At 42.7% G+C, this 27,763-nt stretch overlaps 1 protein-coding gene across 2 annotated transcripts; it reads left to right on the top strand.

The window, feature by feature from the left end:
- Window positions 1-96: 96 nt before the first annotated feature.
- LOC124286108 (nephrin-like) lies at window positions 97-27,044 on the top strand. Of its 2 annotated transcripts, none has more exons than XM_046722448.1 (16): window positions 97-203; window positions 1,528-1,830; window positions 11,457-11,605; window positions 12,133-12,340; window positions 14,929-15,243; window positions 15,719-15,994; window positions 16,382-16,642; window positions 17,235-17,513; window positions 17,874-18,191; window positions 18,814-19,116; window positions 20,638-20,754; window positions 21,230-21,263; window positions 22,123-22,154; window positions 22,746-22,838; window positions 23,947-24,033; window positions 25,568-27,044. In XM_046722448.1, exons 1-16 carry the CDS (start codon window positions 143-145, stop codon window positions 25,591-25,593), a joined length of 2,862 nt encoding a protein of 953 aa, XP_046578404.1. In that variant the 5' UTR covers window positions 97-142; the 3' UTR covers window positions 25,594-27,044. The 2 variants fall into 2 exon arrangements, with proteins under 2 accessions (XP_046578404.1, XP_046578403.1); XM_046722447.1 differs by having other exon boundaries at window positions 21,230-21,276; window positions 22,121-22,154.
- Window positions 27,045-27,763: the final 719 nt, after the last annotated feature.

Below are 27,763 nucleotides of genomic sequence, written 5' to 3'. Positions count from 1 at the left end.
AAGGAAGCAGCCGAGTGGAACAGATCGGGACTCGCTTGAAAGGAAGCAGCCGAGTGGAACAGATCGTACCAGGAAACTCGTAACACGTGACACTGTGTGTCTTACTTCCTGCTTAGAACTACTGTGCGATGCACACAACAAGATGGTCCCAACCGAACCACTACTGGCTTTCTGTCTGCTTGGCATACTGACTGCTTCGTCAGGTCTGTATAGATACATGTATGTACTTGTGTTGACTGTTGAGACAGAGGGGGCTGTGGGGTAGCTTTGTGGTTAAAGCCAACGCCCGTCACGCCCAATACCAGGGTTCGATTCCTTACATGGGTACAATGTGTGAAGCACATTTCTGGTGTCCCCTGCCGTGATGTTGCTGGAATATTGCTACACGCGGCGTAAATCCTCACTCACTCACTAGTTCACTGTTGCGATAGAAGCAATTTGTGTTGTAATTCTCAATACAACAACACGAGACATTCTTATTTTAATCTTTGCAATGGTGATCTACTCATTTGGTTTTCGCCCTTGTTCTGCTCGTTATAAGGTTTTTGCATCCCTTGTGATGAAAGAATTACGGTCAAGCATGTCTTGCTTGACTGTATTGATTTTTTCCATCATAAGGGATAAGTATTTTAATGTCAAAACATTGAAGGATATTTTTAGTGTAAATTATGATTTAATTATTGCTTTTTTTTTAAAAAGAAATAGAGTTTTAAGATAAATGTTGATTAACGTTGTGTAAATGGTAGAATGTTTTATGATTAGGAGTCTAAATTAACACCTGAGATTGTTAGTGGCTGTGACCTCGAAGGGGGTTAAAGTATTATAAAATTATAGCCCCCTGCGAGGGTACGTAAGTCCTAAAACTTTCAAAGTAAATTTCAAACTTACTATTATTTTAACTGCAGTATATATGTCAGTTTATCTTATGGCTAGACTTGTCTACAATCGCTAACATTTGATAGGATGGTGTAAATCCAACTAGGGTCCATGTAGGTAGCAAAGGTACTGTAAGTCCCCATGGTCCCTAGTTAGGTTGATATACCGTCAGTTGTTGGCGATCTATAGCCCGTGTTTTATAGTGTATTGTCGTCAGACTTGACAGTATCCTGTGGTGAGATTAAAGGGTATCGGGTGGTAAGATTAAAGGGTTTGGGTGGTGAGATTAAAGGGTTCATGTGGTCAGACTGGACAGTATCGAGTGGTTTCTGCTACATTCCCCCAGACTACCTGTCAGACCTAGCAGGGTTACCCGTGCTATATCTCCTGTGAGGCTCTGTTAAGTCTAATGTTACTACATCAACCGGAACGTACTGGCTTCACGATCAACCAACTGATAGGATACATGTGAAGACTCCCGTCGAGACATTATATTTCTGGGACTTCTGTTTTGACACTGGATTCAAATCAAACGCAAAAAAACACCTCAGTCTTTTCTAGTTTCAAAACCGTGTGATGAGGGATTCTGGTATCACTGTCAATGTAATTTATTTTCTGTTTCATTAAGATTCGAAATGTCTTCATTTTCAGCTATCACTCTAACGATGGATCGACGCATCGCTGTCGACGACATGCCATTAAACCTGACCTGTTCGCTTGACTCGTCTTCGCCATCGGCCGTGGAGTTCGAGCTGAACGACACGGTGGTGGGAACATGCTCTCTGAGTGATGAAAACTGTAACTCCACGGATCCCTACTACAGCCTCTCCACGACGACAGAGACACGACAGGTTACCCTCACAATTCAGCCTTTCCAGGAACTCCGGGACTATGGGGTGTGGCTCTGTCGACACGGATGGGCAAAAATAGAAATGCCGATTCAAATGAGCTCAGGTAGCGGTTTTAATTTGGTAGAGACGAAATTAACGAATATCCCTGAAATTGTTTCGCAATTTCCCATTGCGTAACCAGCATGTTGGTAAAACGTATTCCTGTGCTATATAGTGAGGTCTATGTTGCATGATGGTTGTCTGTAAATACTAAATATGTAGATATCTACTTTGCAAGATATCTATGATACCCGTCCGAAGTTTGGTATTAAGCGGAACAGTATTTGTCCAAAGGTTTTTATAAATACACTTAAGAAAAATGAAAAATCAGATGTATTACTCTATGTCCTAAACATACCCATATAAAACAAAGCGTGTTGCTAGTGGATAAATCTGGTCTCTGGGCATAATGAGGGTGTACTTAGGATTAGGCATAAAGATGCGCTTGGTGGACTCTCCTCAGGGGACACCTTTTTGCTCGTTGGTGTCACCTTTTGATTTCACAGGGACTAGATATATGGTTCTTGAGCTTGTTCAGTACCGCGTATGGACCATTCTAGCATTCCCTCAGCAAGACAACGGTCTCTCACTGACTGCCTAACACAACATCAGGCAACCTGTGCCATTGCTTGAACATTCTTGGGTCGACGTCTCAAGGCACGAAGGCTTCTTCCAAGAGCATCCCATACGTGGTTAGTGAGCGTTGAGATCACGTGATCTCAATGGACACTCCATGACGTCAATACCCGCATTTTCAAGACTCCGTGTCAACTCAGCTGTTTATTACGGTTTACCTATGTCAGAATCGGCCCAACATAAGAACGCCGGGCACGTAGATGGGAAGCACGCAAGCGGTTTCGTTTGGTATGGATAATAACCACGTTCCTGGTCTGCACATGCTATAGAGGTCACATGACCGAGCACGAGTTTTCACGAAAGTAGGTGCTGCATGCACCCCGCGTGGTTCACCACTGTTGAAATGAGGGGATGTGTTTGGTTTAACCTGGCCTTTATGGTGTTCGCTCATGTCAACTACCTTAGTAGTATGACACTGGGGCTCCAGTCGCAATTGCCTTGGAAGGTTAATTAGAATGTAATTCCAGCCCAGCAGCTAATGAAAAAAATGGTGTTAAATGTTTTGTACGCATGTTGGTTTTCCATCTGTATATCTTAATTTTTTTGTGGATGGGGCTCATCATTATAGTTAATCTGTTCTATTGATATCTATAAAACAGTTTAAGGTTAATCTTTGATGAGATCTTTGTTCTTGGTAAGGAAGGTTTGAATAATCTTTTGTCTGCCTTGTTCGATTAATATGTTTTTCTCCTTTTCGCGGATGTCAGCGGTTTTCCTACACTGGGTTCGAATCTCTTCTTTCATCCGGTGGTAATTTCAGACATTATAAGAATCTCATTTTCGCTAAGCCAACCCTTTTTTTCAGCAACCACAAACCCCATACCAAGACAGGTTGCAAAACACTGGCACCAAGGTTGCTCGAACTTCCAATTAGACATATGAAGTTGCTACAGTATACAATATACACTCCGACAGCAACAACTATGGCAAAACAAATTTCAGCAACTTTCCAAGAAATGGGCATTCGATGCAGCAAATCGATCGCACACCACCTCCTACTGGAAAACACGTATGACAACAAACTCATGTCCGATATCTTGACGGTAGACTATCTCGCCGGAAATCTCGGGGAAACCCACCTGCAACCACTCTCCGGTCTTCCAGCCTTTGTCGACGACCTCTACGTGTTTGGCTATCTATCTCGCAATGACATTGTGCAGCACAATGGAAGCGTCCAGTGTACGTCGGGAAAGCACGGTCACACGAAAAAAATCGTTGGACTACTCCACTGGATGCTAGGCTCCACCTACAAAGAGTATACCGAAGCAACCAAAATTTACCCGAGAACCGATTGGTGGCCTTTTTGTCAACTATGTACATTGTCCAAACGAGCATATCCGCAAAAGCTTTCTCCACCCAGACGTACAACAACGAGGTTGCAATCGCATAGAAGTGTCGCTGTATGCCTGCCAAGACACTGTCATGTCCACCAACAGAGCAGAGAACGTTTTGCAAGACGTGTTGGAGCAGGTTTCGCCAGCAGGCGAAGGTCTATTCGTAGTACAACCACCAGCCAAGCAGTGGCTTCATCTCGCAGAAAAGATAGACAGCTGTTTGGTCTTAACCGACCGTCCACAGCAAACAATCTTCATCGCGTGGTACGCACATTCTAAAATGGGCCGCGTGTCCGGAGTACACATTCGTCCAAGCAACACAGAATCCTGGGACAAAACCATCCACTGGGCCATATGAAACTTCGGTTTTCGAAGGGTTCCAATATTCTGCGTGGACATCCTATTGGTAGAAGGAGATACAGTGGAACTAGGCCCACGCTGATGCTATGACAATCGCAAAATTTCTACTCTGTCTACACAAACACAAGGAAGGAAATTGCTGGAGCTACTGGAGTCAGAGAAGGCAGAAAATTGGCAACGAAGAGCCGAAAAGGCACTACAAAAGGAAATAAAAATCCGGGAACAACGAGCAGAACTACACAAAAAGGAGATCGAAGCTTTGCAAGATAGTTTTGCATAAGCCACAGCATACATCCAAAATTGAAGACAATCCCAGCTGCTTGTAGAAAATGCTCTCCGCAACACGGATACAAATGGGCAATAACCGACCGAAACGGCATTCAAGGCTTCCGAACCATCATCCGTTCCACATGCATCGTCCTCCAATCGCCAACAGGCAAAACGAGCCCTGTTTGGACTACGGCGGGGCTAGAAAGAGTACTGCAACAACACGACTCCTACTTCGAGAGAATGAAGACAGACTGTTTCGAGCGACAAACATATTATGTCTTTCAGTGGCATTTAGAAGTTGTACATTGATGTCCAAGATATTTTTATGGATTAAACTTCTTTTTTAATTTCTCTCACGACCTGGAATGGTCTCGAAACGTCGTGAGAGAAATTAAAAAAGAAGTTTAATCCATAAAAATATCTTGGACGACAAACATATTAGTTGGTAGAAAAGGATTTCTCTTGAGACAAAGTGTACGAACAAACCCTGCAAATCTAGATCGAATCCTCCGAAAGATCATTCTTCGACAAAACCGGCAAAGAGATTCGTTGGAAGAAAATACAGGTAGTGGCATCTCTTATGGGAAAGGAGTATCTGGACGAGCACAGGAAGATAGAGGAAATAGAGAACATGTCGGAATACGAAGAATATCTAGAAAGAAGGGATCTATGCCATCCTCAGGTTTGCAAAACAGATGTATCATGGGGCCGAGCAAACTATCCTGTATCTCCAAGCGCTGGACAAAAATGGAGCGCCCAAAAACGATGTAGACATTCCCGTACGAGGATATTGGATGTACAGTGCCGTAGCGGATATAGATCTGTCGACAAAGCAAAGCCCAGCTCTATGTAGTCTAGGGCCAATTAGCACAACACCAAACAAAAAGAATGCTACAATCGTACGAATAGAAACTACAACACAACACCACCTCTAGAAGTACAAGTCGACAGACTGTTTCCACAGCCAACAGCAATTAGTCTAGTCTTGCCCCAATTGTATAGTTTTCTAGAGAGACCCTCCGACAGCTCGCCTAGTATTTTTTGCAGATGCACAATCACGGGCTTGGGGTTGCAAAGGACGAATGGAGTCATAGACTTGTCTAGGCCCGTTTTCGTATTCCAACTGCTTTTTGTTGAATTCGTGGTACGGAAAGTAGGGCACACGCCCGGCCCCAAAAAGACAAACGCATGGTTTGTATACCATGTGGAATGCAGCCTATTTGGAAAAAAAGTATTGTAGTAGGCTATATGAACGATGCGTTTGTTTTTTTCGGCCAGGTGTGCGCCCTACTTTCCGTACCAAGAATTCGACGAAAAGTAGTTGGAATACGAAAACGAGCCTAGACAAGTCCATTCGTCCTTTGCAACCCCAAGCCCGTGATTGTGCATCTGCAAATATACTAGGCGAGCTGTCGGAGGGTCTGTCTAGAAAACTATACAATTGGGGCAAGACTAGACTATTTGCTGTCGGCTGTCTACATCATCTTTGGGCGCTCCATTTTCGTCCAGCGCTTGGAGATACATGATAGTTTGCTCGGCCCCATGATATATCTGTGTTGCAAACCTGTGAATGGCATAGATCCCTGCTGAAAAGTCGACACATTTTTGGATAGCGGGTGTTTTGGTGAAGATACCTGGGCGATGGATTTCCTAGCCTTTTGTAGTTCTAGATATGCTTCGTACTCCGACATGTTCTCTATTCCCTGTGCTCGTCCAAATACTCCTTTCCCATAGGAGATGCCACTACCTGTATTTTCTTCCAACAAATCTCTTTGCCAGTTTTGTCAAAGAATGATCTTTCGGAGGATTCGATCTAGATTTGCAGGGTGTGTTCGTACACTTTGTCTCGAGAGAAATCCTTTTCTACCAACTAATATGTTTGTCGCTCGAAACAGTCTGTCTTCATTCTCTCGAAGTAGGAGTCGTGTTGTTGTAGTACTCTTTCTAGCCCTGCCGTAGTCCAAAGAGGGCTCGTTTCGCCTGTTGGCGATTGGAGGACGATGCATGTGGAACTGTTGGTGGTTCGGAAGCTTAGAATGCCGTTTCGGTCGGTAATTGCCCATACTTTGTTTGTATCCATATTGCGGAGAGCATTTTCTACAAGCAGTTGGGATTGTCTTTGGTTTTTTATGTAAGCTGTGGCTTATGCAAAACTATCTTGCAAAGCTTCAATCTCCTTTTTGTGTAGTTCTGCTCATTGTTCCCGGATTTTTATTTCCTTTTGTAGTGCTTTTTCGGCTCTTCGTTGCCAATTTTCTGCCTTCTCTGACTCCAGTAGCTCCAGCAATTTCCTTCCTTGTGTTTGTGTAGACAGAGTAGAAATTTTGCGATTGGCCGCTATGTTTGGCATTTCTTGGAAATTTTGGTCGGATCCTTCTCTGCCCAGGTTTTGGCATTTTTTCTGTCTCCATTGCCATTCGATGTGTGGAGCTGTCAGGAGATATCTGTCTGGATGCATGCCGGATGGATGTAGAGCTGTTGGCTTCTTGCTGGCAGCTAGCACCGTCTTGGTGTCCTTGCCTTTGGCATAGCATCAGCGTGGGCCTAGTTCCACTGTATCTCCTTCTACCGATAGGATGTCCATGCGGAATATTGGCACCCTTCGAAAACCGAAGTCTCCGATGGCCAAGTGGATGGTTTTGTCCCAGGATTCTGTGTTGCTTGGACGAATGTGTACTCCGGACACGTGGCCCATTTTAGAATGTGCGTACTACGCGATCAAGATCGTTTGCTGTGGACGGTCGGTTAAGACCAAACAGCTGTCTATCTTTTCTGCAAGACGAAGCCACTGTGTTGCTGGTGGTTGTACTACGAATAGACCGTCGCCTGCTGGCGAAACCCACTCCAACACGTCTTGCAAAACGTTCTCTGCTCTGTTGGTGGACATGTCGGTGTCTTGACAGGCATACAGCGACACTTCTATGCGATTGCAACCTAGTTGTTGTACGTCTGGGTGGAGAAAGCTTTTGCGGATATGCTCGTTTGGAAATCTACGTAGTCGGCAAAATGGCCACCAATCGGTTCTCGGATTTTCTCTGACTTCGAAGTTGCAAACGACTTTGTTGTACAGCTTGGTGCGCATTGTTTTGCCAGACTTTGTTGTCTCTACCCACGTGCAAGCATGGTTGCCAACCGAGTGGGTGTCGTCCAGGATGGTGGGTTTTCCACTTTCAATAGCTTCCACGAGATCGCCTTGTTCAACAAATCCATGTTGGCTACAGAGGAATTGCACGAGCTGTTTGAGGTCTATGACGCCGGAATAGTCTGGGGTGTAGTCGATGCTGTAGATCCCTAGTCCGTTGCCTTGTTGTTTTGTTTCTAGATTGGACAAGTTCTCTTGGAGTCGGTCGATCGCGATTTCGGAAACGTCCACTTTGGCCACGAAGACTGCAAAAGGGTTTTCGTTGTCGTTTTGGGCTTTCCATGCTCGGAGCAATTTCTGCTGGGTTTCGCTTTTGATCTTTTGGATCGAGCTGGCAATAGCTTCTGCACTCGTCTTTTGCAACATGTGGAGAAGTGTCGCATACATTTTGGTTGCTTCGGTATACTCTTTGTAGGTGGTGCCTAGTATCCAGTGAAGTAGTCCAACGATTTTTTTCTTGTGGCCATGCTCTCCCGTCGTACACTGGACGCTTCCATTGTGCTGCACAATGTCTTTGTGAGATAGATTGCCAAACACGTAGAGGTCGTCGACAAAGGCTGGAAGACCGGAGAGTGGTTGCAGGTGGGTTTCCCCGAGATTTCCGGCGAGATAGTCTACCGTCAAGATATCGGACACGAGGTTGTTGTCGTGCGTGTTTTCCAGTAGGAGGTTAAATGCCCATTTCTTGGAAAGTTGCTGAAATTTGTTTTGCCATAGTTGTTGTTGTCGGAATGTATATTGTATACTGTAGCAACTCCATATGTCTAAATGGAAGTTCGAGCAACCTTGGTGCCAGTGTTTTGCAACCTGTCTTGGTATGGGATTTGTGGTTTTTGGAAAAAGGGTTTCCCTAGCGAAAATGAGATTCTTATAATGTCTAAATTTGCAAAGTACCACCGGATGAAAGAAGAGATTCGAACCCAGTGTAGGAAAACCGCTGACATCAGCGAAAAGGAGAAAACAATATTAACCGAACAAGGCAGACAACAAATTATTCAAACCTTTCTTACCAAGAACAAAGATCTCATCAAAGATCTACCTTAAACCTTGGTGCCAGTGTTTTGCAACTTGTCTTGGTATGGGGTTTGTGGTTGCTGAAGAAAAGGGTTACCCTAGCGAAAATGAGATTCTTATAACACCATTTTTTCATTAGCTGCTAGGCTGGAATTACATTTTAATTAACCTTCCAAGGCAATTGCAGCCGGAGCCCCAGTGCCATACTACTACCTTGCACTACCCAGTTTCAATGTTATTCCTTTCTCCAAATTTGAAGTTCCTTGTTTTGTTCAGTATACACATTCGGCCAGAAAACACGTCGAAGGGATAAGCACCGTACAGTTAATATATGTGGAAATAATAAAAGTAATCTGAGACATATTCAATCTCAGCACGCAACTGAGAGGTTTAGTTTCTTTATATCTCAGTATATACTTGATGATTAACGCATCTGCAAAGTTTTACAGATCTAAATATCTGAGATTTTTCTGAACCTTTAACATTTCAACGTGGTAATCTGATTGGCTACTTTGAGTGGCCGTTTAAAAGTTGGGAAGTACAACAATGACAAACTTATGGATAACAACTTATTTTATTGACATTTCGATAAGATTCTTGTACCGTTGTCTCCCGCTTGACAACGGTACAAGAATCTGTATCCATCGAAGCGTTGCAAGGTTGTTATTTTGCACTCAATATCCCTAGTTTTGAAACGGCACATTGCCCAACAGCAACGATTTAAACGTTCATACAAACCACTTTCATATTCATTATCGTATTCTACCGCGCATTCAAATACTTGGGGTTTCCAAATCACAGTCACAGATTTAATATACATCCCCCTGTAACGGGATCCTGAAAGATTTTCACTGAAAGTGTTACGTTTGAATGGGTCAATATACAATTGTTTGATGAGGAAAATACAATTTACATCATGTTAACCATTGTCTGATTTTTAATGCTGGTGGTGTGATGCTTTGTAGTCATATGATATAAGTACAAAGAAACTTGCCAATAGAAGTGGGAACAAGGAAAATGTGCATAATTCGAACACACAAAAATACTTTGCTATCAAACATCCGCATCGGAGAGTCAGGAGGCGACATGTTTGTATGCACGTAGCTTGCGGAGCGATACGGGTATCATTGACAGATTACATTCACAAATGTCAATTATTGGATTAGAGTGAGTGATTGAGTGAGTTTAGTTTTACGCCGCACTCAGCAATATTCCAGCTATATGGCGGCGGTCTGTAAATAATCGAGTCAGGACCTGACAATCCAGTGATCAACAGCATCAGGTTCGACCTGCGCACTTAGGAATGTATCAACCAAGTCAGCAAGCCTGACCACCCGATCCCGTTAGTCGCCTCTTACGACAAGCATAGTCGCCTTTAGTGGCAAGCATGGGTTGCTGAAGACCTATTCTACCCCGGATCTTCACGGGTCTGTTGGATTAGAATAGTACTTCCTAGTCAAGCCTTTTAAAACATAAAATCGAAGAGTCCACGTTTCGACGTAAATCGTTTTTTATATGAAACTAACATAGATGGAAAATCGTTTAAATTGACTTCGATCCAGTTTCCTCCGTCAACGCTAATCGATTAAAACTTATTAATCAACATGTAAACATGTTTTTAGCACAATAATATTTCATTGCGAATCAAGTAGTCTATTGAATCATTGAAACGTAAGATCGTCCTGACACGCCAAAGAGACGAGATGTGCAAAGCTCCCGAATTCTGACTTTAACTATGATCGTATAGGGAATTTATTATATTTTATATACCATTCCCCAAATGCGTTCGATCGTCCCGCCGAAACCCCGCTTTCATTTCAGACATAACAATCAGTAAATCTGTTTTCTTGTGTTCGCTGCAATGATGTTGCTGAAATATTGCTGATAATCGACCTGGTAATTGATAATCTCCATATGGTGTGACTTGTATGTGATTGCGTGAGTATTTATTCTTCGTACTTCGAACACATTCTGTTGTTTAGCCCTATCCCACAAAGATACTATACCGTTGACTAATGTGTATACAGACAAAGTGTTTTCACTCCGTTTTCACCAGTCCTAGTTATATACTCTCAACGCCCAGCGCAAGGCAGGGTGACAACAAGTACCGAATTTTAACATTTTTGGTTAAAACGCTGGTGGGATGGAACTACCGACCTACTGCCCTGACGGTAGACGCTCTAACCGCGGGTCCATAGAATGGAGCAATATGATAGACACCAGAAATGGGCCTCACACAAACGCCTCGTAACATGAATGCCCGAATCAGAAACACTACACTGACTTCTTGCATAACAGTTCTTGCTCTATCGTCACAATACCGCGCCAGGATAACAAGTATCGCCTCCTATCGAAGGTTGCTTTGACATTACGGGGAATTCAGCCGTCGACCATTCACTTTCCAGAAGATGTACCGCCACCATATAGCTGGAATATTGCTGAGTGGGGCGTAAAACTAAACTCACTCACTCACTCCAGAAGATGCTTTTTCTTCGTGTAATGAATTGTAGTAGAGCCAAAACCGCTGTAGACTGAAAACCTTTTGTTCATTTAAGTAACAAGCTCAGTTATTTATTGATTGCCCTGTCATGATTCTATTATTTACTGGTCGTTGCCAAATAGCTTAATCGTTACTGTGCGGGGCTCACCGAATAAGTAAACAAACATTATTGAAAAGCTTCTTCATGAGGGGGTTCTTGAGAGGCCTATAGAAGTTGATATTGAGGGATAAGACGAAATATTATGAATGTCAACTTTGTTATTGTAGACACAACGTTTAGGGCTTTTCCTTGCCCCTTCTTCAGGCGCTAAACCAGCGTTTTGTCTAATACTTCTTCATGAAATATTTAACAACACATTCACCATTTTCAGTCGAAGTACTGCATTCTTTAGCTCCAAATTGTCATTGGATTTTGTTATACTTTTTGTTGCCAGGACTATTGCAATGGTCAAGCGTCACCACAAACCCGACACGAAGTGATATCCCCCGAAGTCTCACACCAACAAGTACCTTGACCATTGTCCTCAACGCCCCCTGTGTGAAGGGACAAGCCAATGTATCCTGGATGTACGTATTAAATGGGGTGAGTAGAAACCAGAACACTGCGTTATATTGTCTATTGTAAGAGGCATAAAGTGAATCGGATGATGCAAGAAGTGGCTGAGTGCGTGTCGCTGTGCCCCATGTGGTGGACCGTTGTCCATTTGCTCATCCGCTTGTGTGCGAGGTTGATTACAACTGAATAATTACAGGCTGTCGAGGCAACAAGGACTACTGAGGTCATGTTGACTGTCTCAAAAATTTTAATTTAGCAATGACAGTATCGCTGACTGCAAAGGATTTATTCGCAAGATAAGAGTAGAATAATAGCAGCGAATAACGATATGCGTAAACACAGCATGAGGAAAAGAACCACCTCCTGCATACTTCGCTTTGATGAAGATACATGACCTGAAAAGTGAAACAGGAGGCTTTCGACTACTAGTCACTTCCTACCCATGAGAAAGTGTAATTTCAAAAATAACATTTAACCACTTTCTAAAAGGCATTGTGTATTCATTGTTATTGGAAAAAAATACACATACTCAACTCTCTGATGGACTATTGTAGAGCATAGGGGCGTCTCTAACTTCCACTTACACCAACACCCCGTGTGAAGGTTCCAACACGCTTACGGTGAGCAATGTCACCGTGGTGGGCAACAATTCGGCCATGCAGGACAAGTTGGTCACGCTCCGGGTATCTGTTGAGCATGACTCATTCAACCCAGCTAAAGCTTACACCGAGACTAAAGACTTTGGTCCAGTTCAATTTCCAGGTACGACAAACTCTACGAAATCACGAGCAGGGTGCCGTTCCACTAACCGATCTTATCTAAGATCAATCTTAGCAAGTTACGCCAATTTTACACTCGTCTTAGCTAAAAGTTACACCCGTTCAGCTAATTTACGCCGCACTCAGCAATAGCCCAGGGCCTAGATGTTCGAAGCTATCTTAGCGCTAAGATAGTCGTAAGTGCCATACATTAACATTGAGCTTCGAAAATCTAGGCCCAGCTAAATGGCGGCGGTCTGTAAATAATCTAGCTAAGATGCATAGCATTCACTAACATGAGCGTTCATGTTAGTGAACGCTATGTATCTTAGCTATAAATAATCGAGTCTGGACCAGACAATACAGTGGTCAACAGCATGAGCATCGATCTGCGCTTTTGGGAATCGATGACATATTTGTCAACCAAGTCAGCGAGCCTGGCCACCCGATCCCGTTAGTGGCCTCTTACAACAAGCATGTGTAATTGAAGTTCAATATTCTAACCCGGGCCTTCATGGGTATTTTTCCAACCAAGTGTAAACGTGGAGATAAAACCTAGAGCAACATATTAGGGTAGTGAGCACCTTGGTTTCAGGTGCAAGTGTGTGTGAACGCTGGGTATCAGGCATAATAATAATAATAAATGCATATTTATAGTGCGCCTATTCCACACCCTGGGGCATGCTCAAAGCGCTATGTACAGATAATTTACACGAGAGTATTTACAGCCAAGATTATAAGTAATATACTGAGAACTGGTTTTAGGTCTGAACTTTAAAAATGTCAATTGTGTCAGAGCTTTTAATATGCCTGAACCTTGTCAATCAGAATACACAAGCCGTGAGAAGGCTATAACGTATGTAGAATCTGTCAGTTGTCTTGAATAACACGCGGCCTGCCCCTAGAATCCCCCACCAAATATGCGCAGTGAAATGAAACATATTTGTATGTTTTTGCTTCAGAACATTGTTCACTTCACGGCTGTCCATATTCTTAACCATGACGTTGCAATATTGTTGTACAAATGTGTTACACCGACTCGCTCGGTTGTGTTCCCATGACGACAGTGGTCAGACTGGCCTGACATTTGTAAGGCTTCAGTGCAGCGTTTGTTTACACCACAGAAATATACAATTTCATTTCATGGGGGATTTTAGGGGACGCTCACGCTTAAATGCTCGCTCTTATTTTTCACATAGAATATGAAAGCCAGCATTTTGGTTTCTCTACGATTGATTTTAGCTATCCTAAGTTGGTCATGCGCAACTTAGACTTTGAATCTTAACTTTACGATTGACTTGGGTAAGATTGGTTAGTGGAACGGTATGCCGATCGTAACGTCACGCTAAGATTGGGACTTTAGGGGTGTAGGATTGGCGTAGGGCTAAGATCGGCTGGTGGAAAGGCACCCTGTTCCCTATTTATACCACTGCAATAAGGCCCCAATAGAACTAAGTTCGAAATCTTTTCGTCCTGAACATATTTTCTCGTTCAAAACAGTCACTTTCATACCCGAGTAGCAAACCAAAGTGTTATGAGTCCAAGAATACATCTGGTGTACCCACTACTTCAAGCTGTCATACCGTGTTGTAGCTGAAATACTGCTGGGGAAACGTTTACGTTTAAACGCTATCAAAGTCTATCACTCACTCATTCTTTAAGGCGAAACCCAATGGTAGTGCAAGGTAACTATACGCATGGACATCCGGGTTAGAATTGTTTTTCAGTAACCCATGTTTGTCGTAAGAGGCGACTGGGTGGTCAGGTTTGCTGATTTGGTTGACTAATGTTCACATATTCCAGTTGCGTAGATCGATGCTCGATCACTGGATTGTTTGGTCCAGATTCGATTATTTACAGACCGACGCCATATAGCTGGAATATTGCTGAGTGCAGCAGTAAACAACAACAACAAAAACAAAACAATTACAGTGACTATTTTGGTGTCGACAACTTTAGACGACCAGGCCACCCTGTTCCGGTTAAGGGCATGTTGAAATTCAGTCAGGTCTGTTTGCCTGTTCACATAACACTGAGGGTGAATTATTCTCATAAAATGTAGTGCTCGTGGCCTGTCCCTTACATAGCTACCGGTTGTTGCAGCTTTGTCGTACATTGGACAGTCTGAGTTGTCTCCCCTTTACAGTTATAATCAATGATGTAAAACAGGTCATGCCAGAGCAATAAATTTGATATAATTCAAACGCAGGAGTATTTCTTACTTTATAGGAGGTCGGGGGCGGTGGGGAAGCCTAAGGGTTAAAGCGTTGGCTCTTCACGCCGAAGACCCGGGTTCGAATCCCCACATGGGCACAATGTGTGAAGCCCATTTCTGGTGTCCCCCGCCGTGATGTTGCTGGAATATTGCTAATAGCGGCGTAAAACCAAACTCAGTCAGTCAGTCAGTTATAGGAGGTCTGTTCCTTATTTGAAATATCCATTACAGTGTTCTGACAGACCCTGATTCTTGTACATAGAAGCGCCGACCATTTTACGATAAGACGCGATATGGTTAACAGTGACACACATAATCATGTTGGGAATCTCTGCCGAACCTCGTACTAAAAAAGGTGTAATGAAATATCATTTCAGGTGCAGTAACATCGGTCACTCTCGTCAACATCACGCGTAGTAACGAAACCATACAAACATCGGATGGCTCAAGTCTTGTTCTTGTTTGCGAGACTTCGGATAGCTTTCCAACAGCCAGTGTGAGCTGGTACAAGGACCGCACGGAAGTGACGTCACAAAGCTCCCAGCGACAGGAAGGGAGCTCCGTGAAGAAAAAAACTGTCAGTACACTGACGTACGAAGTGACTCCTGCTAATAATAATGATCTGTTTTCTTGTACAGCTAACAACGGTCTATCGTCCGTGTCCTCCCAAAACGCGAAACTCGACGTTGTCTGTAAGTATTTTGGTCCCGAGACACCGCTGCAATCTACGTAACTAAACTACAAGATATGGTGAACTCAGAAAAAACAGGACCTCTGGCTGTGTCTCGTACTGTAATGTGATTTGTGTTGGGTATTCACTCGATTATAATATAAACACCAGAAGTTTCAAACACAGCACAGCCTATTTGTACAATATCCAATATCCAATTTTTCGATTCTGTACTAAAATGTGTGTGTGTGTGTGTGAGAGAGAGAGAGAGAGAGAGAGAGAGAGAGAGAGAGAGAGAGAGAGAGAGAGAGAGAGAGAGAGAGAGAGAGAGAGAGAGAGAGAGAGAGAGAGAGAGAGAGAGAGAGAGAGAGAGGGAGAGAGAGAGAGAAACATATAGACAGACAGACAGATAGACAGACGGACAGAGGCGTGGATACATATGCTGGCCAAGTGTACACATGTCAGTATAATTATGCAGGTATATATCCCATTTACAGATTCTCCATCCAGACCAACATTGAACGTTTCCCCACTCAATATCCTTGAAGGGGAGGGTGTAACTCTTACCTGCGTATCCAGTAACCATGGCAACCCTGCATGCATCTACAAGTGGAAGAAGGGAGAAGTCTTTGATCAGCATCAGGGGTCGACCTGGACATTTACTGCCACAAAACCGGACAATGGAGTAAAGATTCAGTGTTTGGCAGAGAACAAGCACACGAACATAACATCCCAGCTGATGATGTCACAATCTAAAACACTAAATGTTTATTGTAAGTGTAATTGCATACATGTATTCTATATATGTCATTACACACATGCGTTTTATACCTATGTTGTTCACTGGTCACTGGGTACAATGTGTGAAGCCCATTTCTGGTGTCCCCGTATATATATATATATATATATATATTGCCAGAATAGTGCTAAAAGGGGCGTACAACTAACTCACTCACACAAGGTGAGGTACACAACCCATACAATATGATGATAACATCATGAACAGGTAATCACGCCGCCGAGTGGCACCCATTTTGACTACCCTAGTTCGGATTTTAGAATAAGTACTTGGAACCATTACAGCCTGAAATGAACACGGGCCATAGCCATGAAAACGTGAACCAATAATTATTTTATCTTGACTTTTGGTTACTTTACAGACAGGCCTCGGGTGACAGTTACCCGTGCAATTACAAAGATCGAAGGTGATACGCTTTCTCTCACCTGCTCTGCTGACAGCAACCCTACAGCACATTCCTACACCTGGACCTTTAACTCTGGCATCGTGGCATACACCAGAAACTACAACCAGGCTAACCTGAGTCGGACGAGTCAGGGCGTATACACGTGCACAGCGGGAGTGAATGTGAATGGATACGGTACACTGGAGGGAAACGCCACAGCTACAGTCACAGTAAACTGTATGAGTAAAATGTCATGAAATTATTTTTTGAAAAGAAATTGCTGACATTTCCACTCACAATAATATGAGCAGCTTATGTACCTGAGTTATCATAATCTTTGTAGTGTAACTTTTCATATTTTCTTAACCTTCATATTTTCATTTAGCCTGGGTTTATATCTTCGCCCTCTGTTTCGCCGTTTTATGTGTGGAAGGGTAGTTGTGTGCCACTACATACATTTAGATTAAACCGATTCTGAAGCGTGATTGGTCAGACGAAGCGATATTACATCCGGCTAACTCATGGATACAAGGAAAATACTCATAACTTGGAAATACGATTGACATGTCCCTTGCGAAAGACCACAAAGTCTCCTAGTTTACATGTTTATCAGTTGGGCCCATATAACTTGACCATTTATTACTGGGTGAATGTTGTGCAAGTGATGCGTGGATCACAACACCGTTGTGGGTCATTACAGGGAAGGAGCAATAATGTCTGGGGGCGCTGAAGAAACACACATATGTCCCGAATCACATTGTTATGAGACAAATGGTATAGCATTCCTCAGCTGAGGTAACATACTGAAAGACTGCCTTCTTTGTCTCAGACCCTCCTGACATATCAATGAGAGGAGTGACGCTAACAGAAGGCCAGACTCTCACTTTGGAATGCAGTGCTTCAGGACAACCGGCCACCTACACCTTCTCTCCCTACAAGCAGTACTGGGGCACAACATGGGTCAACAGCTACGAAGGGACTCAAGCTGGACCTAAATATACCCTACAGAGAGCAAGCGTCACCTACAGAGACTCCGGGGAATATGAATGTTCTGTAACCAACGGCATACGTTCTACTCAAAGGAAACGTGTAGCTGTCATGGTCAAAGGTAAGTGCTGGTTTCATGACTCCGACAGACAAGGCTGGTTAGGTAGTCTGAGGTATATGTACTAGGTTGTCACATTTTATATTGTATGCAGAATCCCCTATCCTAACTTTAATGCATTATCTCCATCAGCTGCATCAACCCCTTTCTGACTAACGTGAGCATTTTGTAACACAACACCTAAATCGCCCCGACTCTGAATCCTGCTAAGTCCGCACCATACCTGTGCTAGTGGCTGTGACAAAGTGAAAAAGTACCACTCCTACTTTTGACAGACACGCCTTACTATACCGGAACTATTGTTCAGAGAATTATTGTAATGAATCCCGACTTACATATTTCATTTGCCCTTACTACTTCCAGCGGCGCCAGTGTTTGTGAAATATGATTCCCACTCACTGGCAATTGGTGCCAATGTCACCTTGTCCTGGAGCCTGTTCAGCAAGCCCAATGTTACAGCCATCAGGAGGTATTTTGGTAACCAAGCCCTGACCTACCCAGCTCACACATTGACCTCCACCTCTGTTGCGATGACTGTACATGGACGCATTGTCCACGATATGGGATACCAGGTCCAGATTCCACTAACGAACGTTAAGCCGAGTCAGCTAGGAACATATACAATCACGGCATGCAACTCCATTGACTGCAGAAACACATCGCTGAGTCTATCTGCATCAGGTACTGTGGTCTATCAAATGTTTAAATCATGTCATTATTTAGCATAATAAAGAACACATAGCAGGTAAACTATTGTGAGAATTCTTTCTCAAATAATTGACTGAGTGTATTTATTATTCAAGGCTTCTAACATATAACACAAAGGCATACGTTAATTCCATTCATGCAGTGCTATTATCAGAAAGTAACATCAATATCTTTGGACCTCTATGTCAGGCTCACCTTGAATATTACTAATTTGGGAAATCAATAGGGCAGTAGCTCTGTGGTATTGTTTTGCCACGCTGATGATCAGGGTTCAATTCCCTACATTGATACATCGTATTCTGATATTACTGCAATATTGCTAAGCGGGGTAAAGCCACACTCCCTCAATCACTATTCCTAATTGTTTCACTCATTCGCTGGGACATGTATGGACCACGCCTCTAAGGATCTGACACGTCCTGACGGGACACGTGGAGCCACAATGTCCACAACAGCCTGACAAAATGTCTCGCACCTGAATCATCAGATTTTCAGTGGCCCATTCTGATTGCCCTTTACTCCAAATAACATCTGTTTTTGAGTATGTTCAAGATGGGTATTTTCCCCCATTGGCGTTATACATTTCCACTTCCAGGACCCCCCTTGGTTCCTTTGGAGTTTTCCGCCATTAACTCGTCCAGCGAATCCGTGTGGTTAAAATGGAAACCCAACTTCCCAGGGGGTAACTTCACCCAGAGCTTCCTGCTCCACTACCGTGTGAGTCCCGAGGGTAACTGGACCAGCGAGCCGGTACCTCAGGGTACTGGCACCAACATCATCAGGAGGGTGGTGGGTCTGGAGCCGGACACGGAGTACGCCTTTAAAGTACAGTCACGGAACAACCGGCGGAGCAACAACATGGGTCCAGAAACTCAGGAAATTTATCAGAAAACCATAGGTAGGTAAGAAGCACATGTGATACATGTGGCCTCACCTTAGGCAAGTGAGTTTGTTCAAAATTGCCTCTGTTCACCAAGCAAAAATGGGTACCCGGTGGGATAAGTCATGTGACTATAACCTTCTAGCACAGCTTGGGTTATCTGGGGTATAGTAATACACAGATTGTTTGGGCGCTTCGAGCTTGCATTGTGCATGGAGAAATGCGCAGTACAAATAGACTATTATCATCATTATTAGGTATTATTCTTGGTAAACACTTCAAAATATGCATTTTTTCCATTTAACTATATTCGTACATTTATGTTTCAAAATATGTTTATAACATTCCAACACCAGAGTACATAATGACCGGTCCCTCAGCACGTTGGTTGACGACTACTTTCAATCAATGTTATTAATTTTATATATAAAATTATTTATATTAGATACACACAAATATGTTGTGTCGTTTTGTCCAGTATCATTCTGAATCATTCACAAGTACAAAACAATTAATAATATATAATTGAATAAATGTCGGTAAATTGGCAACATCGCCGCGACTTCCCTGTCCTCGTCCATGATCTCAGTGAAGGCACAATACTGTCTTGCTGACCGTGAAGGTGACATGCGTACAAAACAGGCATCATTATCACCAGATTAATATGTTCTGCGGTTGACTTGCTAGGCCCTATTTTCACCACCTCACGTTTTACAGTTGTATCCAGAGTAGAAGTAGCACCTAGATTTGCAAAGCTTCTTCCCTCAGCTGGACATGGGACCATATCAATCGCTTGCCCTATAACAATAATGAGAATATTTATAACGTGCCTTTTCCAGGCTAGTTATCCTGTCAAAGCGCACAATCTGATCATTATTACCCCGAATAACCCACGTTGCCTGTCAGGCGCTAGAAGATTATAGTCACATGACTTATCCCACCAGGTACCCATTTTCTGCTGGGTGAACAGAGGTAATTTTGAACAAACTCACTGACTGACAGGCGAGACCATAAGTATCACATATGTGCTTCGTTGTGGGAGCACTGAAGTCCTAGAAACTCGCAGGAGTCAAGCTGTCACACACTGTCACCCATTCAAGGACTCTCCGCGCTCAACGTTGCTTAACTTCAACTGATTCGTGACCTGTGCTCTACGCACAAGACCCCACACCATCACAGATGTAGCATACCCAACATATGTATCTATGATGTCAAACATTTGTGTAGAAAATGTGTTTTATCTTGTGATATTCTCGAGATATACATTTTCATGCATGGATTACTGTATGCATACCAGGTTGGTTCACTCTGCATGCATGTGTGCGTGTGCGTGTGCGTGTGCGTGTGCGTGTGCGTGTGCCCGTCCGTATGTGCACAAAATGTCCCGTCGTAAATTGCACATGATGCTGTCCTCGTTCTGAATCAGCATCGCTTTTGTTACGTATATTGTTCGTCATGCACGCAAGCATGCACGCACGATGACGGCTGACATGTACAAGAGGTAGCGGAGATAAACATGCATGCTACACTATATTCCAGATGCTGGAGGCCTTGGTCCAGGAGTTGGGGTCGGTATTGCTGTGTGTATTGGACTGGCGCTGCTCGTGGGTGCCCCAATCCTAGTGTACAAGTTCCGTGCCCACATCCCAAGCATCTGTAAGTGTCGCAGCTTTGTCATGAATACAGTCAGGATCATCTGTGTAATAGTCTCGGTAGGGGAACTGGGATTTGTGTTAGATCAGAGACCATATATGGTTAAATGTATTTTTCCCGATAGGAAAATATGAAGTTTACTGGATCCACAACGTTTTAACTTCCAGAGTAAATTGAAAAATGTGCGAAAATTGAAGAGTTGTATTTATCATTCTCGAGAGAATGTATGTTTGTTTTACAAAATTCCACACTTGATAATATTAAAGATGCTGTTCCCAGTGGCTGTCCGGATTGAATAAATTCCAGATACTTGAGTCATCGTAATAAAGTAATATTACCTTAGTTAATGTTTCCAAGGGCATGGCGAGGCTTTCCAGATCGATGAGGTTTCATTGTCGAAATTGTCTGAATTATTTCGGCGCCATTTGTCTAGGGAAGATGTTCTCATAAGCTTAAAGTGTGTACACATCTTTTACAGCATGTCCGAATCCCCTAAAGGCGAGGTCGTCCAGGTATGTTCACAATTTTAAGGGAAGAGGTTGGACGAGGACATTTTGTAGCCAACTGGAAATATCTGATTATATATGTTACGGATAATTAAAGCGGAAATTGTTGCCCGACATCTACATGCTTTGTGGTAGGAAGTTAACAGCCCAAAATCATGATATCAATCACTGATTTGTCTGTGGAGAATGTAGTGGGAGTGCTACGTAAACAACAACAAACAAACAAACAAACGTCTGGTAATGACAAAGTTCATATGATTGACAACAATGAACGAGATAGACGGGTTCAAAAGATCCGACACCAGGTGGCTACCATTTTACATATCGAAGAAGCGCCCTAAACAGAGTTGGGTGTACCCGATTACTAAGTATGATCATAGCTTAGAATCTAGAACTACCCCGTATGTCAGCAAACATTGTAGAGATCGAACTAGGGTTATTGTGATTGAGTAAAGATAGGGGGTTAGGTAAGGCTCCTGTTGTGAGAAAATGCTACCTATATAACTTGAATACCGAATGACCCATGACGTTTCTGGCCTTGTTATCAAAGATATGGCAACGAGCTACGTTATGTCCTAAGCAGAAACAAAGAATCGTTCGTACGCATCTTTGTTTCTGGTTAAGCAAAACCACAACCGTACCAATCAGTTTCAGAAGCGTGGTAATTGTCCAAGACCTGCGTTATCTCAGGTCAGCTCCGAATTCAGATAACATGCCTTGGTGTGAGTGAATTGTTATCCAGTGCGGCGTTAAAACTAAACACTCTTTATTGTTCTTTACTGTTCAGAAGAAGCACAGATTTTCTCACTAGCAATAACTTCTAGGGTCGTGTTTCAGCTACTAATTCATTTACTTCTTCTTCCAGTGATGAAGACACGTCTCCGCCGCCGGATAAAGGTAACCGTGTCCTTGTTTTGTGAAACTACAGAAGTAATTGTTTCCATGTTAATTCCATCATTTCAGTGTAATACTAACATTATATATTAGATACAGAAACAAGCCGAACTATTCTTTCAGAGAGCAAATTGTTGATAAAAAGAAACTCTACCGAGTTTGATAATCATATACTTGAAAGCTGAGAGTGCCGTTTTCAAATGTGATGATGTCATCACCTCTTTTCTGCAACATTTCGTAAAATGTAATATTTGGTAATTTTGTGAAATAATGCGAACAGACGTTTTAAACCCACAAACTTGAAGAAGTGTCTTTTTAATGCTGACAAAGCACATATTCGGTGGCCTGGGGCGGATCAAGGATTTGGGAGAAGCAGGAGGAGGGTGGTAGGGGGTTGCACATAAATCACGAAGTCCTAAAGTTAGGGGGAAATGCTCCTCAAAGAAAATAGTTTCGGGAAATACTCACCCTCTGGATCCGACCCAACTGGGTGTTGTTTATCTATGTCTTATGTCTGTTCCAGAAATAGTTATAGTTTCCTAAATGATATGTAAATGCCATGGTGGTCTATATACTCTGCATGTGTGTTTCCAGATGAAGCCCCTGAGAATGTTTACAGCGGTCTGACGCACCGGCCCGGGACTGTGCAGGCAGCCTATGACACTATCATGTTCCAGAACAGCCCAGGTAGGTCAGCCAGAACGTTGTATTAGGCTGGAGGGAATGTTGGGATGAGAAAAGGGGATAGCAACCCCGTGAAGATTGGTCTTCAGCAAACCATACGTGCCAAAACATATCATGGGCTTGAAGCACCAGATAACGGTGACAGAGATAAAGAGATAGAGAATCTCACCACGAGTTGATAAAGTTACAAATACTTTTATCAACGAGTGTTGATATATTTTATATCAGAAGACATGAGGGTGAGATTCTATTTATCATCAAAAATCACTCTTCGTTAGTTTTCAATTAAAAAAGCAAATCTCTGAACACTGTACTGCCAATAGATTTGCAGTGCAGCGATGTCATAGCATTGTGACGTCATCCAAGTCATGACGTCATAGCATTGCCAGGTCTTTGTACAAAATCTGTCAAAACAATATCTCCTGGGAGATATCGTTTGATCTCACACAAGCAATATCTCCTATGGAACACGTTTTTTTAGGATAAATGTAAATGTACCCACTCACCCAAGAACAGATCCTCAGTCGCAGTTAGAGGTTACGTTGGTTTGCAACAAAACCATCAATAGCCGTGAAGATCCGGGTTAGATTTGATCTGTGCTTGTCGTAAGAGGCGACTAACGGGATCGGGTGGTCAGGCTTGCTGACTGGGTTTGACACATGTCATCGTGTCGCAGTTGAGTAGATCGATGTTCATGATGTTGATCATGGATTGTCTGGTCCAGGCTCGATTATTTTCAGACCTCCGACATTTAGGTGGAATATTGCCTGGTGCGGCTTCAAACACCAAATAAACAAATATCTCACTTATGTGAGTAAGTGTATGTGTATGAGTAAAACGTACTACAAATCCATTGTAGTATTTAATGCTGCTCTTATGCTAAATTAAGTTATACTTATTTAGTAAATCAGGTATAATTGATACCCATCAAGCTGGTCTTCCTGTTTCATCAACAAAACATGACAACGGCTCAGGCAAATATTCTGCGGCAAGGTGGGGACTGATTACTAATGAGGGTAATTTGTGTGCAAAATACAACATATTTCTATTGTTCCCAGCTGGAATGTTCCTGGAATGTTGCACAATGGTTGTGTCATTATTCACTTTACAGCAACTGTTCAAGAACGGGTTTATCAAAACGTAAAGCCTGCAGTAAAACCCAAACCAGTGAAGGGGCAGAAAGGCAAGAGACATAACGGTATGTGGGTAATTCTAACTCTGTACAATGGACAGGTATTAGAACAACAAACTACTGACAGGGATTATCTGCAGGGTGGTTAACTGTATTTATTACAACCGATGATGATGATGATGGTGATGATGACCATAATGATGATGATGATGATGATGATGATGATGACCATAATGATGATGATGATGATGATGATGACGATGATGACCATAATGATGATGATGATGATGATGATGATGATGATGATGATGATGATGATGATGATGATGACGATGATGATTTGGAGATTTTACGTGTGCTTTCAGACATTATGTGTTTTTCGTAAATGGCTATTATAACTGTATTTAATTAACATGTCCACGTGCATGCACGTGCTATTCCCAGTGGGCTGAACAGTGCCAGCCCAAACACGGCATTCTAAATCTGCAACTACCAGTCCTTGATTAATTACCCGAGAGCCGAGCACCAAGTCGGGTAGCATGAAATATTATCGTTCAACGTGGTTTATATAACGCAGTCAGATGACCCAACCACCTGCCTTCCGTTCTCCTTCCTTAAACATGTTAGCAGGACCAGATACACTTTTTCATATACGTAATTCATACATAATTCTAAACTATTTACCATAAGAGAGCGACTTAGTTCATACTGTTGCCAATGTTTACAAGTTGTGAGTTGACAAAATACAAACAATCTATGAATAACACACTTTATGATTGTACTGTTGTGAAGACATTTCCGTATAGATCCTGAGATCCATTTTATCCCTAAAATATACAATTCGGTCACAAGACACAAGGAAAACAAGCTACCGTATTTCCTCAAATATTTTTTTGTCAACGGACTTGGACTCCCGGCGCTTATTAGAGGCCCGGCGCTGTTTTGGTCTGTAAACATTCCTCTAAAACCGAATCCAATACATATTGATATACACGAAACCCCCCTGATTACAGCTTCGACGATTACATAACCTCCATCAACCCGTGCCATGTGGAGGACAGGCAGTTATGAGTATATGGACAAGTCATTAATGTATCTATTTTTGGATCAAGGGAAAATACATTTATACAAAACATACGCGGCGCTTATTTGGGCCCGGGCGCTTGTTAGGGACCTGGGAATAATTAGATGAACTACGGTATGTGCTCAACGTACATTAATTTGTGACCCGTGAAGGTCCAGGTTAGAATGGATCTTCAGTAACCCATGTTTGTCGTAAGAGGCGACTAACGGGATCGGGTGGTCAGGCTCGCTGACTGGATTTGACACATGTCATCGTATGCCATTTGCGTAGGCCGATGCTGGATGCTGTTGTTGATCACTGGATTGTCTGGTCCAGACTCGATTATTTACACACCGCCGTCATATAGCTGGAATATTGCTGAGTGCGGGGTAAAACTAAACTCACTCACTACATTGCTTTGTGTTGAAGTTCTTGCCCAAATTTTGTCTGTATGCAGCATCATTTCCTATGGTACTGAGACATCTCTGCTGAAAGAGAAACACTGTTTAAAGCAGCTTACTGATTCCTCTCTTTCAGATGGGAACATCTACGAGAACTGCTGACTTGCCTAAGATGGATAAAAACCCCAACTATTACGATAAAATCATATTTTAAAATTAATGTTACAGTGATATAAAATGACATAAGAAATGTTTTGATCATAAGCCTGCTATTGTACCAAATGGACTCCCGTGACTCTTTCTCTGTCGCTTCAATGATTGCCTGTGAAGGACAGAATTGTATTCAAGCTACTAACGTTTAGTAGCAGTTTACGGAACGGGACGAGTGGTAACGGAGTGCACGCAGGCTATTAGTCACCACTTGCTCCTTTCCGTAACGTAAACTATTCTGCTTGTCTCGAAATAACACGAATTGGTCACGAATGGATCCTGACATCTTCAAACTGCCTCTTCCATGTGTTACAACCCTTGGCATTTTACTAGCGCTTGAATCACTTGCTGCTAAAGACAGGCACAACACACTTGTAACAATGTCTTCTGAATCGTTACAATCGTCGTGTAATTTGAAGTGAACAAATATTTTAAGTTGCAATTTAATACAAATCAATGTTCTTGAATCATAATCCAAAAGAGTACAGTCATAATCTCCGTGCTAAAAGCATTTGCGTTCAGTTTAATATCTAATAACGTTAGAAATATATGCACTTTAGGCATCCTGAAACGGCATGTAACAGTCATTGACAGAGGATAAGCATGTATTTAGAACACTTTTCATAGATCCTATTTTGTGTTGTGTGCATACATCACCTGCTTCTCATGAGCGAGCTTGGTTTTACGCCGCTTTTAGCAATATTCCAGCAATATTACGGCGGGGGGGGGACACCAGAAATTGGTTTCCTTCATTGTACCTATGCGGGGGATTGAACACGGGACATAGACAAGGGCTAACCTTTGTGCGGAATCGAACCAGGGTTTCTGTTTCATAGGAACCAGAGTACGCTCCATAGTGGACAAAAGCGTCTTTTCAATCTGGAGACAAGTGGGCGTGTTTTACCTACATGCCTGCTTCTGTTTTTGGTTTATGTTTATCCTTCGTTCGAATTTACTAAGGATCTCCCGCCAATAATGTTTATGTCGCCCAAGTACTTAGTACCTCCATTGTTAAGGTATGTACATGTAGTTGGTAGATGTTGTTGTTATCTTCAAAGTATCTCAGTTCTGGCGTCCTGTCACTTACCCAGTATATAGTTTGTTTGTTTGTTTGTTTGTTTGTTGACACACTCAGCAATATTCCAGCTATATGATGGCGGTCTGTAAGTAATCGAGCATCTACGCATTGTAGGGTACGACATGTCCGCGAGCTGACCACTCCATCCCGTTAGTCGCCTCTTATGCCTAACGTGGGTTGCTGAAGACCAATTCTAACCCGGATCTTCACGGGTCTACCAAATGAATAGGTTATACTTAAACATCCATATTTCTGAAATGACTGACTGACTGACTGAGTTTGGTTTTACGCCGCTTTTAGCAATATTCCCGCAATATCACGGCGGGGGACACCAGGAATGGGCTTCACACATTGTGCCCATGTGGCTACCCCACCGCCCCTCTGAAATGAAGTTGTGCGAATCGCAAATGGTATTTTTTGCAATTTATATACAGCTTTGTTGTACAAAGGATGCTCTTTTATAATGAATTTTATTGACATTTGTTATATTTTGTTATCAGTTTCATTTAGAATGATTCAATATTGTATTTTTCATTTTGTTTATTTCTCCAGATTTTTCATTTTTTTTTTTTTTGTTCGTTAATAAATACAATTAAATCTTCGATGTGTTCACTGTACTTCCTGCATTGGCTGAACTGGGTACGTGTTGTTGGACTCGAGTGCAGACTGTCGGAGAATCCCATTTACAGTCGAGGGAATTCCCTTTCTGTTTACCTGTGTCATTAGTGCACAGGACATTTTAGCGATATTCACACATAATAAGGATCGCTGGGACAACCAGTCGATACCGAAAGTCCGGAAGGAACGAAACAACACACCTGTAGGTCCTGCATGTTCACTCGCATGATATTTTCGCTAGACAGGGTTACAGGGTTTTTCCTACGTAGCATCTTTCCACTGTGTCTACCCGCTCTGAACAAACCATTGCTTCTGTTTGGGGCTTACTGACGATCTCAACCGCCTGACATATATGGCCCGGTTCGTTCGCCCGGCATCATTCCTCTAGCCCCCGTCCCCCTAGCCCCTGTTGTTACAAGCCACTAA

This window comes from Haliotis rubra, unplaced genomic scaffold (assembly GCF_003918875.1).
Source record: "Haliotis rubra isolate DU_JTF1 unplaced genomic scaffold, ASM391887v1 Scf376, whole genome shotgun sequence".
Taxonomy (NCBI): domain Eukaryota; kingdom Metazoa; phylum Mollusca; class Gastropoda; order Lepetellida; family Haliotidae; genus Haliotis; species Haliotis rubra.
Note: the sequence above shows the minus strand (reverse complement) of the source record. Positions and strands in the feature narration are given on the sequence as shown.

Coding starts and splice junctions, on each gene's coding strand:
- LOC124286108 (XM_046722447.1), top strand. CDS start 143: ATGGTCCCAACCGAACCACTACTGGCTTTCTGTCTGCTTGGCATACTG. Junction 16,643..17,234: donor AGCTACAGTCACAGTAAACT/GTATGAGTAAAA, acceptor TCTTTGTCTCAG/ACCCTCCTGACATATCAATG. Junction 22,155..22,745: donor GTCTCCGCCGCCGGATAAAG/GTAACCGTGTCC, acceptor GTGTGTTTCCAG/ATGAAGCCCCTGAGAATGTT.